We start from the raw sequence: 20,398 nt of genomic DNA, 5'->3' as shown, positions 1-20,398 counted from the left end.
AATAGAGCCAGTAATATTTTGCAAATTTTAAAAATTCTAAAAAAATTATAAATTTTATTTAGAAGAATCCGTTTACCATCAATCTCTTGAAAATAAAAGTAAAACAATTAATAAAAATATCATTTAGTAATCATGTAAACTTGCATGTCATCAAAATATATTTACCACTAAACAAATACTTTTTTAAATTACAGTATACTAATGTGCTACAAATTCCTAAATTCATCAAAATTTTAGAATTCAATGTAAAAATAAATAAAAAAACTACTCATTTTCACAAACTAATCACTCAACATCCTCCATCAGTTTTTACCACCTTGGCACTTTGGCTGTCTTCATCTTGTAGGGACAAATTTACATTTTTGTCATTTATGGTTTGATTGTTTGAACTTTCATTAATTGAATGTTTCTTGTCTTCATTAAAAGTTAGGCTTTCCTTGTCAAGTTTGCTATTATCACTAGCATTCTTAACACTTCCTTCGTCTTCGTACACCTCAGCATTTGCTTTGATAGCACTTTTTTCATCTGTTACTGGATTTGCTTTATCTTTCAAACCTGCTTCCCCACTACTAATAGGTTTGATCTTCCCTTGACCTGTATCTAATCTCCCCTTATCTAAATTGTTATTGATCTGGCTTCCAATAGTAACTTTAGGCGGTTCCTTTTGTGTCGTCTCTTTTGGTGTCTCTTTTGGTGCAGAGGTGGGATCAAAAGCTCTAAACTCTTTCGTGGAATTAACACCTTGCTTCCATGTAACTTTATCAGCCAGAGGAGGAACCGGTTTATTCTGTTGAGACAACATAAATAAATAATATGAATAAACTTTTCATTTGTCAAACTATTGCATAATGCAAGAGATTTGCAAGTTATATAATAGATGAACCTTGAGATCAGAAGGCAAATTGGCAGAGATGGATGGTTTTGTCAAAGAACTCACTGCAGGCTTTGCGTCTTCACTGTGTTTTACTGGAGCCATTTTAAACTGTGATACAGTATTTGAAGGAGGATTTGAAGGAGGATCGGTTCGTGTCCCAGATGCAGCTGTAGTAGATTTTAGCACAGGATTTGAAATTATATTACCCTTCGGGACTAGTTTTTCATCTACTAATTTAGGTTTTACATAAGGATCAGAAGATCCCAACAAAGAAGGGTGCTGAGATGACTGTTGAGGTGGTACAAAACTAGTGACAACCTTCTCCACCATATTTCTATTCTGCATTTGATTTTTAACTGATATGGATGTTTTAACTGCAACAATATATAAAAAGAGGTTATTCAAATTGTGTAAATTGAGAAATAATATTGCTAGAACAATAAACTGTAAAGCATTACTAGAAGAAGATTGATCCATCTTACATATAATCTGCAATTAATAAACTTAGTAAAATAGGAAAAACTACTAACGTGATAATGGAAAGGCATAATTTAGACAGTACAAATCTTCTTTGTGATAATGTAACTCTTATTTTAAAATATGCTGAGAATACAATCTTTCCTTAAAAGAGTTTTCTAGAATATTCTCAAAATATTCCTTGCACATTCTAAAAAAAATAAGATGCTAGAATAGGGAAATTTGAGATGCTTAAAGACAAAATATGTTGTTAAAGAAGTAAATTTTAAGAGAAACTAAAATTTCAATGTTATGTTATTTTTCATTCATCGATAGTCAAGATTTTCTTCATCAACATCAACAGTGTTTTTTAGTTGATGCCAAATACTAATCTTTCCATGTTTTGTCATTTCATCTTCTGTTTATTGTTTCTTTTCTTGATGATCTAAACTATCATGGGTCATTTCCATTATTATTCTTGAGTTTCTTGGATTGAACATGTTAGATCTTTCACATCCTATAGGACCTTTTCAACTACTAAATAAAACATCAGCCTCTTTTGGAGAAACCAAGTCTAGAAGTTCCGGCGGTTGTGGTGCGGCTTCTAGTACCCGAAACATTTTCTACTCCCCATCGTTCCACCCGTTGGATTGGTTTCCTTCTCAATCTTCAGTTCCATTTTCTTACCTAAATCTGAGTTTGCTTTTCCATCTGCAACCCAAAAGGTGGTCGTCACAATGGCAACCTGCATATTTCCCTCTGTTTTCCTTTCATATTGCTTCTCCATCTGGCTATTGGCCTATCAGTTTCTTCCTCCCTATTCTTTCTCTGCATATTCACAACACTTCTAACCAGATTGATAGAAAATTTTGTTCTTGCCATTATCAAAAGGGAGGTTGTTCTCTGTCTCTTTTGTTTCCTTGATGTTTTTTCTCCACCACCTGATTCTGATTCATGATGTCTAGATTTGTTTCTGTTTCTGGTTTAAGGGATGTTTTACCCAGCATGATGTTCCTTGCTTTCTGCCTCCATATCAACTACAGGACTTCTCCGAATCCTCTTAGCAACCCCAAAACAACCCATCAGACTCAGAGTCATCTCTGCCACCATGATTCTTGACCCTCAGAACTTCATTTTTGCTTCTAATGTTCAGATTTTTTATCCAGAATGCCAATGGGTTGTTTTGATGGGTTTATAGTTTCTCCTAATTCTTCTAACTTTCTTATATTCTTTTCTTGTTAGTTCGTATGACAAGACTATCTCTATTTCAACCTTCCCATTTATTTATAGACAATCTGCCTTAATTCCTCTCTATCTCAGCCCAACAAACTAACTTATATAAAAAACTAACTTCCTAAATCTCTCAGCAATACTATCAATTAAAACGTATTAACGGACCTAACAAACATTAATACTGTTAATACATTTTAATTGATAGTATTGAGATATAGTAGAAGGAAGATAACATTGATGGCATAGAGAAATTATATTTATAAACATGAAAAGCTTGTGAAGACCAGTAAAAGTAAAATAAAATTATAAAAGGCAAGACACATATATCTATTAAATTGGTGACTTTGTACCCCAACAAAGTTATATTCAAGCTATTTGGTTATCCCACTCCTGGCATGAAATGTAAGAAGTCCAGCAACTCATTCAATGTTACTCCAAATTTGTGCTTTTATATTACAAGAATGCTTCGTTGTATTAAATATTGCAAGTATAGATAATCTAAAAATAGTCAGCTTTTTTTTGTGGGGGATGTGACACAAGCAATATATTGATTAAGTTCATGGTCTTTAAGGTTAAAACAAAACATTTGCATCTTACCATGCATAAAAAAGATCATGAACATTTCAAATCACACTGGTAAATAATATCAATAAGCACAGTACACAACATGAAACAGGGGAATATAACCAGTCTCACGGAAAGAGCGTCATCCAAAAATAAATTTGAGAATCACCTAAAATAAATTTGAAAATCACCTAAAATAAATTTGAAAATCACCTAAAATTGATTTGAGAATCATATCCTTAAATTGATTTGAGAATCATCCTTAAATTGATTTGAGAATTGTGGAACTTTGAGACTCAGTTCAGGATTTACAATTTGTTTGGAACCAATGATTTAGGAGAGGAAGAACTGGGTTGGAAACAACACTTCCCAAGAAAATGTGGTCGCATTTGGGAACAGTGAAGAGATGAAGAAAAATGCTGTGCAGATAACAAAGAAATTGAGCTTCATTTTACAAAGAAAAAGATGAGAGGGGAGAGTTTGAGTAATGACCAAAATACCATAAAAATGTGATCTGACATGAGTATAGTTTCTTTTCTTTCTTCTTTCTTTTCTATCCAACCAAATAAGGGGAGAAAGAGAAGTTTTTTTTTCTTTCTTCTTATTCTCTTAACCCAAACAACCTGAAATACTGACCCACTTTTTCTCTTCTCTCTTAATTCTTTCCTCCCTACTTCTCACATTCAAACAAATGGATGACAAAAATAGGAGGTAAATTAATTAATATGCAGATAAATTAAAATAAAACAGAAAAAGGTCCAGAAAAATTACCAGGATCCGACACTCCAGGAGCAGTTAACTTTTTTAATGGCATATCAAGGGCTAAAGATAAAGAGTGTCGGGTTGCCAGCTGTTCAGCAGTAGTATATTGTGTGCTGGTTGATATGGTTCCAGAATTGACAGTCCCATCTTTCTTTCGTAAAATGCTCCACCTCTGCAAACATTTGTGGATAACCCATGAGAATTAAAAAAAAATAAAAAGTAAATAACAAAAAGGTTAAAATGGTACGATGCTTAAATCACATGAATATTCAAAAAGATACAAAGTAAAATGGTCCATTTCTGCAAGTTTTAGGATATGCTGATATGTAGAATATAAAATAAATAACAGTAAAGGTGAAATGGACTGTATCAGTTATCAAACGACATTAATATTCACAAAGATACACAGATTCATCCTTTATAACTAAAAATATCACAAATGAGAAGTTCTTGAAAGAGCTCGACATGAAAAAATTCATTGATGAGATTTGAACCTAGGAAAGCTGGGTGATAACCAGACATGTTACCTGACTAGAGGACAACCAAGAAAAATAGACTCAGTGTCAGTATTAAAATTAAACATAACTGACGACTTATGTTTTTCCTTTACCATTTTAGAAACTAGAATCAAGGGAGCAAGGGATGACACACATAACACACAATGCAAAGTTGTACACCTAAAAGAGACCGTTTTCAACAGGCCCAACTTCAACAGCTGCATAATCAAGCACAACTATCCTATCGTGATAATAAAATTGCAGGGTATAAATCGGCTATGGTAGATAAGGGTATCAGATTTCAACTAACTAAAGACCATTCTTTGCATCCACAGATCAAGCAGTCAATATATCAATGGGATAACAAAGATTATGGCCTCCTATCAATAGTTAACTTCAAATAATAATTGTCACCATTACTTAACTTGTTAATTCTTAGAATTTGGAATTAAAGTCTAACTCAATCCTACAAAACCAATTTGTAAGATAAGAATTGTCAACACTAGTAAGGGTGTGGGATCTCAACACATTACCTCACATCCAAGATTGGACATCTAGACCATGGAAATATGCAAGTGCTCCAATAACAACAACCCCTATGCTGAGAATTGACATCTATTTTGTGCACAAATATGGGTGACCCATTAACAGATTTAAGACAGACTTTGAAACTAAATTAGAACTTAAGCTTAGGACTTAATCCCACAAAACTAACTAATAATGTGAGGACTGCCTAAGCCATGACAGCAATGAACATATATGATATACCTCCAATCGATGTGAAATCTCAACATATCCCTCGAACCCAAAACTGCAGCATAGATAAATTTGGTTGGTCCAATAACAAATCTAAGATAGGTTTAATGCAATATTAAAATTTGGGATTAAAACTTAGCTCCTCAAAACTGGCTTGCAATGTGAGAATTACCCAAGCCTTATAAGGACAATATTGACTATATTTATGGTCGATGTGGGATCTCAACTAATTAATGTAAAAAAAATTAATAAATATTCATGGTTTAATAAATTGATTATTTTAAAATAGTCCAGAATAGAGGATGAACTTTTAATGAACTCATCACATAACAAGCACGAGACTAAACCCCCCAAAATCCCAAGAATCTAACAATAGTTTTAAGTTGTTAATTTTGGATTTTACGAAAAAGACCAGTTTCAAATGTGATGATGTCATTTATGAACTACCAATGAAATATTCACACAATTACTAAGAAAACTGGTTTTATATTTTTTTTATGATTTGAAAACCACCTGTGCTAACTGTGTGGGACTTCTCTTAATAGGAAAGTTGTCTCCTTTTGCCATGGTTGCCCAATTCCCTTCGCCCCATCTCTGAACAGCAGCTCGTAGTTGTATGTCCTCTTCCTCTGACCATGTTTTTCGTTTTCTTTTGGAGGCTAGATTACCACCAACTAATCCCTTAGATTCTATACCATCTGTTGATGGTGCAGGGTGTGTTGGCAATGTTTGTCTCTGAACAGTGACTGGAAAAACAATGTTTGTCCCTTGCATCAAATTAGAGGGTTGTGAACTTTCAATAAGAGTTCTAGATGAATGGCAAACTGGAATATTTATAGTCAATGGAGCCTCGATTGTTGAGCTACTAGGCGCAGATTCACTTAGTGTGCGAGAAGCAATCATTACCTGATGAATAAACAATTCCCAAAAACAGGCCGTTCAAAATTGAATATAAAGAAATATCACAATTGAAAATTTAACCAATGAAACTGTAAAGAGAACCCAATTATTCCTCACTACATGGTATTGTCTACATAGATCAATCAACATCATTGAATTCTACCAAATATCAAATTTTCAATTTAAAGGTTTTTTTATTGGTTCCTTCTAAGTTCTAATACATTTTTAGGTCTTCCCCTATCAATTTTTAATCAAAAATTCTTTAACTAGTTATAGTTTTCTCAATGAAAACTCCACTGGTCTTCAAACATGAACTAACCACCTTTGGCAAGTTTCTATCATCTTCTTTATAGGTGCTACATCAACTTCCTCTCATATACATTCAATTCCTAATCCAATGCTTTTTTTGTATATTCATTCTCACTTTATCACACCTATTTGTTGCTCTTGCTGGCACTTTACTGCCTACCATTCACAAACATACAACATTATTATTCTTATAGTTAGTTGTCGAGTAAAGCCAAGCTAACTTATTAATCTGATAAAATTACTTTTGTTACTCTAAGTAGAAATCTAACAAACAATAATTATACAACTATCTATAAGATATTGAGATAGAATGTGTGATAACTAGAGCAAGCACATTTACCTTCACACATGCAGCCGCCTCTGATGCAGATTCCCCACTTACAGGAGGTAATGCTTCTAGCTCGCACTCTAAGTCACTGTCATCATCCTGGAATTAAGACTCCAAATAAGTATGAACATATCTAATAATCCAAATATCTAAGCAGAAAAATCCAGTGAAAAATGATAATACAGCATGTTGTGAAAAACTAATCTGAGATAGAAATTTGAATAGTAAAGGATACTCAACTGCTATAATCATTAGTTGAGTGACTATTTACTCATTATCACTCATCTGATTAAATGTTTGTCAATTTGACCAAAAAAGGAACTAACGGTAATATTTATGAATTGAAATTAAGCCAGTACCTTCTACCTTGATTTTCATGTATTCTAATATTGGCTATATGTATTTGGACACACGTCTATAAGACCAAACATAGGAGACGGTATAAAACTTGGTTGCGTTCAGGACTTCAAAATCATGTACACAATGATCTTGCCTTGCATATTATGAACTAACCAAAATTCATTCTTCCTTATTTAGCACCAAATAGAATTATCAGACTGCCAAAGTAACCATTAAACAGTCATAAGGAATTTCGATGCTGACACATGACCGAAAACCCTTTTGAAATATTCAAATGAAATGACTAGTAAATTTGCCATGAATAAAAGCATAAAATTGTACTAAGATGGATATACATAGCACTGTTTGGGAAAATAGCTTGATTAAGGGCTTATTAAATAGAGACACATTTGAATAAACAAAGAAGACAAAATGAAATAAGTTTTTTCCCAGGTTAAAATTAACTTATGCATATGTTAATATGTAACGGGAAGAATATTCATTCAATTTACATTCTTATTTTCTTCTTTTCAAAGGGTTCCTAAATATTTATCATGTATGCACTTACGTATAAGTTGTTTCTATACTTAAAAGAGGGAGCACAGGTAAACTGTTTTAATACAAGCTATAGCCATTTTCAAGAGTTATCATGGACATTTCATAAGCTCTACCAAAAGCCTATCTGGTAAGGCTTTTTTTTCACTTAGGGTTTGACAGACACAAATAGGTGAACATCCCAACCAGTTTGAGTCGAACTCAGGCACTTTGGTTAAACCACGTGAGTCTCTCGCCACTCGCCACTCGCCAATCATATCAACCCAAGTTGGTCTATGTAGTAAGATAAGTTCAAAGAAGTTGTGAACTAAGTTCTTTCCAACGTACCCTAAAACTAATTTGAAAAAATATATTTTACCTAACAACAAATTAGAATAACAAAGAAATTTTTCAGAAAAATTATACTGACCAAAGGTTCAGCCCCAACTTCAAAATCTTCCGGCAAAGAATGCCGATAGGCCAAATGCCGCCACAGCATTTGATATTCCCTAACATTAGAAATCCCAGTCGCACTTTTCTTCACCAACTCGTTCCAATCAATCTTTGGCTTAGCGTAATGCGCAACTTCTTGAAGCAAGATGAACACCGTAGTTGGGTCGTACCTGCTCAAAATCCCAAATCGTTTGAAGTCTCTGAAGTCACAACACAAAATTATAAACAAAAATAAAAATAAATAAATACCTCTGCATCAGCGCCACAGCATCTTTTTCCGTATAAGACACTTTGTTCTTCTTCTCTGACATTGCCGTCTCTTAGTCGAAGCAGAAAAGAGAAGAGAGAAAAATAATTGATCCCTAGCAACAGATAGATAAAACAGAAGGGAATTGCAGAGAGATTAACGGAAGAAGAAGAAGTGTGTGGGAGAAGAATGGAGATTGAGAAACTGTGTCGACTGATTGATTACTTATAGAGATTATTCCCTTCTTGACTGGAATCATGGGGACAGATAATAAGAAATTAAGAGGTGGAATACAAGACAAAACACCAATACAAAATCATTGGTTGTTACTTTATTTATGGAAGAATATTAGCAAGTGTTTATTTGAAAATAAAAAAGCTTCAAATCTTATTTATTAGCGATATTCTTTGACGAAAAATTATTACTTCCCAAGATGTCTGAATGCTTAATTGAGATGATATAGGAAAAACAAAATTAATCTTATTCTTATTCATTAATAATAATTATATAAAAGTATGTATAAAATAACAGACTAAGATGGGAATTCATAAAAAAATATTATTTCATTAAAAATGTTATCTACTACTCTTTAATAAGATTATTAAGTTGTTGATAAGTATTTATTAAGATTCATTTTGATCTTTAATATTTAAAAATAACAATTTTGGTTTTATGTATTTTAGATTAAATGAAAACAGTCCTTTCACAATTGTTACTGTATTTCAATTTTTGAACTTTTTAAATACTTACTCAATAAAAATTTATGCATAAAATTGTATACATTATTCTTCGTGTGAATGTTCTGACTCTGGTTTGAAAATACGTTTCAAAGTTTCTATATAAACAAATCTAGTAAAACAAGTTTCGCATTGAATTAGCTAAATATATTTATCTAAATTTTAAAAAAATGAATAAAACTAGATTTAAAAGATGAAAAGCAAAATTACTTTAAAAAATTAAAAGAAAGTTTTATTCTTTAATAAATATAAATTATCATTGAAATCTTAACACAAAAAATGTAAATTTTATATAAATATATATAAATTGTTAAGGTTAAAAAATATGTGTAATTTTTAAATGTCCACGTGACTATTAAATTTTTTTAGTTTCAGTTATATATATATATATATATATATTTAAAAAAAAATTGCAAAAATTAACTGACATTACTTAATATGTCCAAAAATGAAAACATTCTTTCTTTATTTGGCATGTGTCGCATTTTTTAATTAGTCAAATATATTTATATAAATTTGAAAAATGAATAGAAGTAGATTTTTGAAAAATTAAAACCAAAATTAATTTTAAAATTAAAATGAAAAATAAAAGAATGTTTATTCTTTAATAAATATAGATTATCATTGAAATCTTAACACGAAAAATGGAAATTTTATATAAATATCTATAATGTTAAGATTAAAAAATATATGCAATTTTAAAATGTCAACGAGACTATTGATTTTTTTAAAATTTTAGTTATATATATATATATATCATGATGTATGTATATAACTCTATTTTCATATCTATAGTTTTAATGTTTTCAATAATAAAATCCCACATTAAAATCACAAAAATTAGTAAAGTGAATTGATAACTATTAATTTAAAGTATTTATCTTTCTGTTTTTGTCATTAAATTAATCTAACAATTTGTATTTATAATTTTTGGTTTCACACAAATAAACTAGTTTTCCAATAATAAATTAGCTATTTTAGGATATAATATATATATATATATATATAAACAATATTTATATATATATATATAATTTAAATCATGAGGAAATACATAGGTCTAATAAATAATTTAATTAAGAAAAGTCAAAACAAGAAGTAAATCTCTTAAATTTTCAAAATAAATCTAACTTTTAATTACTTTTGATATATATAAGTTAGGAGTAAATCTAAGTTTTATAATTCAAGGGATTGAATGGTATAACCCATTAATTTTACGTTATCATTGAATTACAAATCCTACTATAATATTATTATAATAAGCTAATTAACTCTTATAACAATTACTTAAAAGTTATACAAAAGCAATTCATATTTGATTGATAATATATTTTTTATCTACACTTGTTTAAAAATTTGAACAGACTTATAATTGGCACTCATAAAGGAAATTGCATGACATAAGTAATTTCGAATCTAGGTCAAATTTGTCAAAAGAAAAACAACTCATCAGAAAAATGTTAGAGTTTTAAGGATATTAATTGAGAAATTAAAAGTGTAACCTAATTTTAAAACCAATTGTTTTTATTTATATGCACAAATTACATGGATCTCGTACTCACGTCAAATATTGTTAGTTTCTATCAACCCTTGTATTAAAAAAACTTAAACGTTTATTGAGAGTTCCAGACCTCGTTTTTGAAATTCTATTACTAAGATGTTCAGGTGGTTATGATTTCCCCAGTAAGTGTGAACCAATGATTTCCCCAACACCCAGCGAAACTATAACATTTTTAAAACATTATGCTCCATAAGATCAAGATTTTGATAACACATTAAAACTTTTTAAATAAATTGTGTTCAACACAAGAACATATTATTCTCAGTATTAAAAAACATGTTTCATTGATAAAAAATAATTATTCGTTACCAATTTCTACACTTAATGATGATACATAATCATCAACTGCAACCTCTATGTGTTGACCGATTTCTGGAACTAACCATCAGAGTCCCTCTATAATTAATCCTAGTTTAGAGGGATCCAACCTATCATAAGATAATATAAAGACAACAGAAAACAAAAGAAAAAGGCAAATGTCCAGAAAAACATTTCTTCTCAAGGAAACCTGATTAGCCTCCACTGTCGGTTCCTAAATTTCCGTAAAGGCAGCTACTAATCTCAAAAATATCCTTCAGCCAAACTTGAATTTAGCATACCAAAGAGCAAGGATACCACAATCCAAGCAGAAGAACTAGAAAAATCACCATACATCTCTAAGGTAACGTCCATCCATCTGGAGTTTTTTCACTATAGCTTCAGCTTTTGTTGAGTCCACGTTTTCCTATAATTCAATGCAGAAACAAAGTTTTTAAGACAGTTGCATTCCATAGGTATGGAGTTTATATGCTAGTGAAAACAAAAAATATCAGAAGAACTATAGCATTGTTAAATAAAAGATCTGCAAAAAAAATTAAAACGAAATAATTGAGATGAAAATTTACATTGACGAGTCCCTTCATACACTAAAAACACAACATAAGTCTAGACAGAGCATAAGTCTAGACAGAGCATAACCAAGTATGACAGAATCAGCATGTGAGTATGGCTCTCTCACCCACTTAAAAGTTGTGAAAGGTAAAGTCAAGTCTAAAAAGAGGAAAGAAGAAAGAACTAATGATATCCACACATTCATAAGGTTAGAATGAACTTGATAATGTTTTTTCCAGATTAATTTTTAAAACCCTTCCTGGTTGGAAGAGAGAATTCCTCCAAATGGCACCGAAAAACAAAATTGACGCATTAAGTAGTGGAGCCAACCGGCTTTTAAAGAAGCTAAACAATATTTTTTTCCAAATAACCTTTGTAAAATATATTAGCAACCTTACTATTTATTTGTCAACCAATTTCTTCGATAATATTGTACACAAAAAATAGTCCATAATTTTATCTCTATCATTGGATGGTAAGGAAAACTTACTATAATTTTTTTAATCACATCCTCACAAAAACAAGAATGTTCAAATTTCCCACATTTGAAGTACTAAACACCCCAGCAATACAATAATAAACCCAATAGAACAGAACAAAAAAATACTAAGTCAAATGATGAAGAATTTTCACCTAATGGCTCCATTGAAAAATTCAAACGCTAATTTGGTACCGAATTTTTCAACAATCAAACCAAATTCTGTGTTTGGATTCCAAAAACAAAAATGGCTTAAAAATCAGTCACAGCTCTCCTATCACATAGATATATTATTATACTCACTGCTTAGCAATCTTATTATTAGCATCTGTTCCTGGTGAAGAGACAAGCAGAAAAGCTTCTTTTATTTTCTCATACTTAAGTTGGTGAAATTCTTCAAAAATCAATACTTAAGTATTATGTAAAAGGGAGGGATGATGAAAGACAATCAGCACCTGCTGCTGGACAATGGAATGAAGAGTTCGATGAACATCTCTGGCCATACACTTGGCATCACCACAGACGTAAAGATAACCTCCTTGAGAAATCAAACTCCACACGTGCGCAGCCTGCACATATAAAAATTAATGCAGGAAAGAATTTGTCCAGTTACATTTGATACCTACTAAGCCACTATTCGCACTTACTTGGTCCATTATCTTGTGCTGAACATATTCCTTTTCAGGCCCCTCTCTAGAGAATGCAACTATCAATTCTGAAAGAGAACCTTGTTCCACAAAATTCTTTAGCTCATCCTCATAAATGAAATCCTATACAAACAATATAATTGGCAAATCAGAAATTGCTCTGAAAATCCATTTAAAAACACAGAGAAATTAATTTACCATTTGACGATTTCTACATCCAAAGAAGAGCAATGCAGGGCCAAGTTGAACACCATCCTCTATGAGGGCGTATCTTTCCTGGCAAACCAAAGATGAAAAATTTAGAAGTAGATTCCTATAATAATTCAGCCTCACCTGAACTTTCATTTATGAAATGGATTGGACAACAATTTTGAAATTTTTGGTTTAGGGTAAACTGGGTTTTTACAACAAACTAGTATACCTGTTTGCCAATGATGTGAAATTCATGTTTTAAAAAAATCCTTAAAAGATACAGCTTATAAAAGCACTATGAAAAAAACAAACAATTTGGATTTGGAAAAAACAATCTGCTTCCACTTTTGTTTCATACCACAATCAGAACTTTCTTCCCCCTTGTTAAGAGAAGATTTTCACCTTCAGGTGTGACTTGAAAGTAATTTAGCCATGCATCTTCAGAAACTAAACTAGTTTTATATTTTAGTGCTTAAGATCGCTTTAGTTAATTCCACAACACAGCAAACATGCTAAAAAGACAGCAAAGTGGAGCTTTCCAGTCGTAACAAAATAAAGAATAAGGTGCTTTGATTTTAGTTCATAATCATAGTTGATTAGTACATAATTACTTATTTTATACCTATATTTCTTTTTATATTCAACGGCTCAACCACCACCCCTTCTTTATTATATATAATTGTTTTCTAGCAAGCTTACTTTTTATGAGAATTGTAAAAATACACACATCCATAACATATTCACATACCTGTAAAAATCCCCTGAAAGGTGCAAGACCAGTACCAGGTCCAACCATAATAATAGGAATTGAATGATCAACTGGTAGCTTGAAATTTGATGGCCTAATAAAAACAGGAGCCCAGCTACAGTCGTGACTTTTTTCTAAGGGAATAGCATTCTGATAATTCATAAGAGATTTAAGTTAGAAACAACATGAAAAAATTAGGTACTGCACCCTCGGGCAAGAAATTAGAATCACAAACACGACTAGTTGAGAGCACAGAGTCCAAGATGTTAAAAAAGAGGACCACGTGATTGCATGAGAAGTGTATCAACTGCATATCGGTACCTTCATCCAAGTTGAACATACACCTCTGTGAATTCTACCAGTGGGAGTTGGACCATACACCAAAGCACAAGTTACATGTACCCTTTCAGGAGCAAACCTGAACAATCAAGTAAGACAATATTATTTGTTTGCCAATTATCTTATAAGGGTTCATTGATACTTTAAATAAGATAAGATAACTACCTAGGAGAGGATGAAATAGAATAATAACGAGGCTGTAAACGTGGGGCTATTGCAGCAAAAAACACACCAAGAGGAGGTTTTGCTGATGGAAACTCAGCCATCACCTCAAGGAGACTCCTCTGGCTAGCAACCACCCATTTGGAGTACTCATCCTGGAAAAAAAATTGAAAATCATCAGAAGAGAAAAGGAAAAAAAGAAAATTTCTGTTTGTAAACAAAAGGACAGAAACAGCACTGCAAAAAATTTACCTTCCCCTGAGGAGATGAAAGGAACTTTAATCTTTCTGCTTGGCTAGGTTCAGAGGCATGAGCAGCTAATGCACCTAAGGCAGCCTGAAAGATAAGCACATGTAATTATTTCTTTATTTTCATCTATATAAAACAAGCGCAAATCCCTATTGAATCACACTCTTATGAGCAGTAAAACCAAACAAGTACAACTCCCTATTGAATCACACATATAGGCAGTAAACCAAACAAGTACAAGGTACAAAAATAAAAAGAAATGGTAAGTACATGAAGTGAAGAAAATATTTAAACCTTTCGAGGCGGGTTCAAGAGATCAGCATATCGAGCTAATGCAGTTCGCAGTGAGCAAGGGCCAGGGAAAGGAGGTAGGAGAGAACCACCTAGGGAAGTGCCATCATCCTTATCTGTGTGAAGAGAAAACAATAGATCTAAATTCTGACCCAACAACTTCCCAGTTTCTTCAACAGTTTCATTGCAGTTCTCAGCATAAACACCCACATGGTCTCCAGTTTCATATCTGGGAAATATCAGGCAAAAGCCATCAACAGATTAATTGATTACTATCAGATAATTGGAACAGAATGTTCAAGTTGCCGTCTACTTAAGCATGAGAAAACCTCAATCCATGAAGAGAAATGTTGAGAACACACTTTCTAACAAATTCTTCACTATTGGATGAAATTTCTTAGAAATTACAAAATTGTGTGATTTTCAACAAATTTTTAAAAAATGAGACTTTTGAGAGGAGTATACTAGAGATTCTATTGCTGGCACTCATCCATAAATAACTGTTAATAACTCTGCCAATCTTTATGAGAAACTTCATGCATTTCACATCAGACATATTTGCACCGATCAAAATCATTAACAACAATTTCATCAGGAAATCTCACCCTCAATTTCACAGTCTTCCCGGTTTGGGGAAGAGTGGGGGAAATTGGATATCTGACAAGTTTTATTACTTTATATCTCTATTTACCTGTAAAAAAACATTTTATATCTCCTAAGAATTACAAAAGAGTACAAAACCTTATACCAAAACTCAATAACACTATATATTCCACCAGGAATCTGTTATTGAATAATAATTAGATAAAAGTTTAAAAATCTAAAAAAATATTTACTAGCATAATGTGTTTGAAGTCAATACAAAACAAAATAATTATAATTGACCAATGCAATTGTTCTACGCTTTCTTGTTTACCAAGAAAAAATGATACGGCTAATCGTCAGGAAGTATATCTAACTTACATTATGCCCGTCCCTGATATATCAAATTCCAAATGTATGCAAGAACGGTCAGACTCAGGTTTGTGAAGCTCCTTTTGTACAGCAACATTCACCCTTCAAGAAGTGAAACAATAGGTTTGTTTAATAGTCTGAACTACTAAAAAAAAACATAATCGGTATAAACAATTCCAAGCACCTGCAAGGATGATGAATATCAAACACAGCATTCCCATTTGCCATGGTTGACTGATTATCATAGGTTGATGTTACAGTGGGGTCATGAATCACTACTCGGTATTCAAGAATAGCAGCTGTATAGGGGGTAGAGACAGGATTAGCATCATCCTCATCTCTGAGCAACTGATCCAACTCCGGCCACAAACTTTCTTTCCTGTAAACCCAAGGACAACTCATGGTGTTTGAAATGCCCAAAAAGTAGTAGACACCTTTTCACAATTTTATGGGTAGCAACAATATAATTAATAGCTAGATAGCAGTACTGAAAGGAATCAGAGGACTGACTATCTTTACCAGGCAGAAAAATCATCTTCAATGGATTGATCATCATCACCTAATCCAAGTGTAACAAGACGCTTTGCACCTGCAGCAAACACAACTAAGTAAGAAGATATCTATTGAAAGCCAATAACTACTTTAAATTCTAAAGTCTAATATACAAACTTCAGAACTTTATTAGAACATGGTTTTATTAATATACATCTCACTTCAAAAGACTAATACAAATCCGCATAAATATAAAACTTAATAAGACTGTTTTCCTAAATTTTAAACAAATTACAATCATGTAATATAATTCCACCAGTGTAGGCAGGAGTTTATGTTACATATATCTAGAATCAAGAAATTGTAATAAGATTGCCTAATAAATGACTTATAGTACTTTCTGAAAGTTTGATTCAAACATTATACACCCATTAGACTTTTTGAAAGGCTTATCAAATACATTGAATCTATCCATGTAAGGCACCATTCCATTAAGCAAACAGAACAAGAAAGTAGCACTAGTAGATTAACTTTGCAGCTACAAGGACAAAATTAAATGAAACAGAAAAAAAAAACACAAATGAAAAAGTTGTATCAGGCTACTCAGCTTTGATAAACAACAATGATTCTATGCAATCGTAACAAAACAGAGAAACTATTTAATACTTTTGAAAATACAGGAGATAGAATTACACACCTTGTTCAGTAAGCGCTTCATCCACAACTTTACCTATCTGTATCAAAAGAATAGCATAAGAATCAAATGATGATTTTTTTGTTAAATAAAAAAAAAATCATCTGATTTTACCTTATTAAAATGTTCGTATTGTCTGTTACCTAGGCCAAAAACTCCATATGCAAGTTTTTGAAGCCATGTTCCCCTCTCATCTATCCCCTAAAATTAATGTTCAATGAAACTTAGAATCATTTTAAGTAAACCATATGAATAAGGAAAAAGAAAGGATAGAGCCAGGCCTAAGATGTAGGATTTATTTAAAAGTGATGTAACTACAAACCTCAGTAAACCATTTGTAGAATCTTGCAGCATTGTCTGTTGGTTCTCCATCTCCATAACTGTCATGTCAAGTCAAAATGCATCATATTCACCCCACATTTCAATAAATAAATACATTTCAACCATTTTTATGCACATAAATCTTACGTTGCCAGCATGAAAAATGCAAGAGTCTCTTTCTTCAGCTTCTCCTCATATTGATCATCATCTGGTGCATAGTCATCCTAGTTCAAATTAAACATACATCAGACAGTAGCCAAACTTATTTTTAAAATTGAAATTCTTGACTTCCTGTACAATTTTACCAAAAGTTTTCTAGAATTCTGCTAGTAAAAAATCAAACTTTTAAAATAAGATGTTTGACCCACATAACTATAACCAAAATATAGGCATTGCCAAAATTTCATTTCAATCCGACATACCAGGTCAATAACTTTGACAGCGGCTTTTTCATACCTTGCCTTGATCTCCTCTGCCAACGCCTGCAATTAAAAATAAATATAAAAAACACGGGAATCATACAAAAACTGGCACATAACTTCCTTCAGATTTAAAGCTAGGGTTGTTCCAGGGGTAACCATTTCAGGCATTACAGAAAAGGGGAAGTTAGCATCATCTCTGCACAAAGTATGTGCAAAAGCTCTAACCATTTCCAAGCTAAATTTAGAATACTCAAAATAAGCCAGCTATGAAGACATGTTGTTACAGTTATAGGGACAGCTAGCCAAGAAAGAGGCACGAAACTTCAGGATTTGCTTCACCCAAGAGAGGCGTTAACAAAATAGGAGGAAAAAGAAAAAACAGTGTTTGACTATTTTCAACTAATTTGCCATACTAATTACTACCCAGGCACAAAATTCTTAGTAAAAGCAAAATACTAAAGTTTTCTATTTACAAAACCCTAAAACATCAACTGCAAACAGTCACAGTACTGACGCTTTGAAAGCTTTTGACAACTTCACCCTATCCAACGTCACCGTAATTGCGGCACGATTTAGGGTTTTCCACAGGTATCAATAAATAGAAAGGCACGCAATGCAGAGAGAGGCACGCCTTTTAATTATCACGGCGAACTATTTTCAAAATGACACTAACATGCAACAAGAACAAGACATCATTCCTCGCTCCTCGGCGTTTTCAATAACAAAATGAACACAATCACATCAAAAGAAAATCAAGCCGAACAATCTGCTCCGCCATAAATATCATCATTATCATAACCTAGTATTAACCAAGTCATTGCACAAGTCAAAACTAACTTATCTACTCCATTCACCAAACTCAAATTCGCAGTACGAGGAAATCATGTTTATATTGTACACGAATAATATTCTTCTTCTATTATAAAGATCCAGAACATTCGATTCAATTCGACTCGATCCGGCAGTTTGAAAGAAAAAAGCAAAGCAAAGAAAAGAGAAATATAACCTTAGCAAAGCCTTCAGCAGTACCGGTCTGAGTGCCGAAGAAAACGGTGACCTTAGTCTTGCCGGCGCCAACGTCAACTTCGTCGTCCTCCTCCTCCATCAGTAAATCCTTCGGCACAATCACCGGCTTCACCTCCTTGCTCCGATCCGAAGATTTCTTCCACAAAAACACGATAAGACCGATTACGACCGCGGCGGAGGTGGTAGCGATGAGAAGCAGCGAATCCGAAACGGAATCTCCGAGCGAAACGCCAAGGAGCGACTCAACGGTGCGCACCAAATCGGAATTGGAAGCCATCGAGTCCACAACTCAGTCAAATTCGGAGTACGGTGCGGGAGGTGAAGGAGACAGTGACGAGTGCCTGCGTGATCGCGTGAGAGCTAAACCAGCGACGAGAGGTAGTTGCAGGGAATGACTCAATGAGAGACAGAGAGAGAGAGAGATGAAGGGTGCAGTGGTGAGAAGAAGAGAGACCCGCGAGAACTAAACCAGAAACCTTGGGCCACTTTCCATCGATGTCAATGGGTTTACTTTGCGGTTTGTGGGAATGTGCAACTTTGCCAAACGATAACAAGAATTAAAGCGCGAGATATCGCCGGGCTCGCGTTGACAATACCCCGAAAAGCTTGCTTTGTGTTTCTTTTAACCTCTCCTGCTTCCCTCTTTGCTTTTACTATTACTTTATCTTTTAATCATCTCGCGAGAAAATAAACCAACAACACAAAATAGTACAAATGAAATATACAATTATTTTTGCATAATTTATATCGCACTTTTCTTGCTTTTACGATTATTACATGATTTTAATATATGCACGTCAATTAATTATTTCGTTCTAATAATTTTTTACACTTCGAAATTTTATGTTTTAGTACTTGTAGAGGTAAGTTTTTATATATATATTTTAGTTAATGTCATTACTTTTCTAACCGGATAAAATTGTCCTAGAATAACATATAAAAACTAAAATGAAAATGTTGATACCATGCATCCACCATTCATATGTTCCTTCCCTCTGTTGTTCTCACCACCCAATAGCCTAATTGACGCTTCCCTCGCTGTCAGCTTCCACGCCTTTCAATCCTACCTCACTGACACCCTTGTCTTGGGCATTAAACCAAACACCTTCAACGTCTGGCTCATTTCTCAACGACAGAATACCCAAGTTTGAATGTTGTATCAACATCATTTCTTCAGAATCTTTGTGAGGGATCTTACTACAAAAGGGTCACATGATTCCCTCCAAATAAGGTTTTAAGGGTGAATTTGTACTTTTAGCAAATAAAGTTTTATCACCAAACACCACATAGTTAGCTACTCCATTCGATAAACACTCATTCATAACTCTTCACGCTGTAAAAACAAATTCTACGCTTTTATTATTTAAAATGTTTTACTTACAAAAAGGTCCGAAAGTTATAGATACTTTCTTAAGTTATTTGAACTATTGTTGATTTTAGTTCGATAAGTCCTGTGATTTTCAATCGTGTTTTACATGTAAATGATACTTTAATCTTTAAATTATTATTTTATTTAAGATGGTTAGGTGTAATAAATATTATTTAATATTTTTCTCGATTAGTGTGATAAACATTTAAAATTGAACTAGATTAAGATAAGTTTCTGGATTAATTTTTTAATTTTAAAAGAATTTCAATCATGATTAAATTAATTATTTTATATTAAAGGATATATAAGAGAACTAAATTCGAGGAATGTTCGATAAGGGATCTTGACCGAGACACGGATACATATATTTATGCCATTTTATACATCTTTTCACTCTCTCTTTGACCAAATAACTTTTAAAACATTTTTCTTATTTTTTTACTCTTGTAAAATTTCCTTCCTATTTCAAAAAATATCTCCATATCATAATAATTAATATCTCATGAAAAAGAATATTACAGTTTCTTTGAATGGCTTGAATATTAATGGTTCCAAAGTCTTTTTTCCAGTTTCTTGTTCACCTAAAAAAGTGTT

General features: G+C 32.6%; 2 protein-coding genes across 2 annotated transcripts; both read right to left on the bottom strand.

The window, feature by feature from the left end:
- Nucleotides 1-147: 147 nt before the first annotated feature.
- Nucleotides 148-8,562, bottom strand: LOC137821640 (uncharacterized). Its single transcript, XM_068626323.1, has 7 exons — nt 8,255-8,562; nt 7,983-8,175; nt 6,692-6,778; nt 5,656-6,048; nt 3,899-4,061; nt 884-1,248; nt 148-787 (listed from the first exon to the last, which is right to left on the bottom strand). The coding sequence occupies exons 1-7, from the start codon at nt 8,314-8,316 to the stop codon at nt 290-292; spliced, it is 1,761 nt and encodes a 586-aa protein (XP_068482424.1). The 5' UTR covers nt 8,317-8,562; the 3' UTR covers nt 148-289.
- Nucleotides 8,563-10,805: 2,243 nt separating this feature from the next.
- Nucleotides 10,806-19,636, bottom strand: LOC137820056 (NADPH--cytochrome P450 reductase). The gene is made up of 18 exons (XM_068623836.1): nt 18,416-19,636; nt 17,410-17,469; nt 17,135-17,211; nt 16,989-17,046; nt 16,781-16,867; nt 16,670-16,706; nt 16,000-16,069; nt 15,665-15,859; nt 15,490-15,582; nt 14,530-14,755; nt 14,239-14,322; nt 13,990-14,141; nt 13,807-13,903; nt 13,486-13,635; nt 12,744-12,821; nt 12,546-12,668; nt 12,354-12,467; nt 10,806-11,274 (listed from the first exon to the last, which is right to left on the bottom strand). The coding sequence occupies exons 1-18, from the start codon at nt 18,710-18,712 to the stop codon at nt 11,194-11,196; spliced, it is 2,079 nt and encodes a 692-aa protein (XP_068479937.1). The 5' UTR covers nt 18,713-19,636; the 3' UTR covers nt 10,806-11,193.
- Between the last annotated feature and the right edge of the window lie 762 nt (nt 19,637-20,398).

The sequence above is a fragment of the Phaseolus vulgaris genome, chromosome 9 (genome assembly GCF_000499845.2).
Source record: "Phaseolus vulgaris cultivar G19833 chromosome 9, P. vulgaris v2.0, whole genome shotgun sequence".
Classification (NCBI taxonomy): domain Eukaryota; kingdom Viridiplantae; phylum Streptophyta; class Magnoliopsida; order Fabales; family Fabaceae; genus Phaseolus; species Phaseolus vulgaris.
Note: the sequence above shows the minus strand (reverse complement) of the source record. Positions and strands in the feature narration are given on the sequence as shown.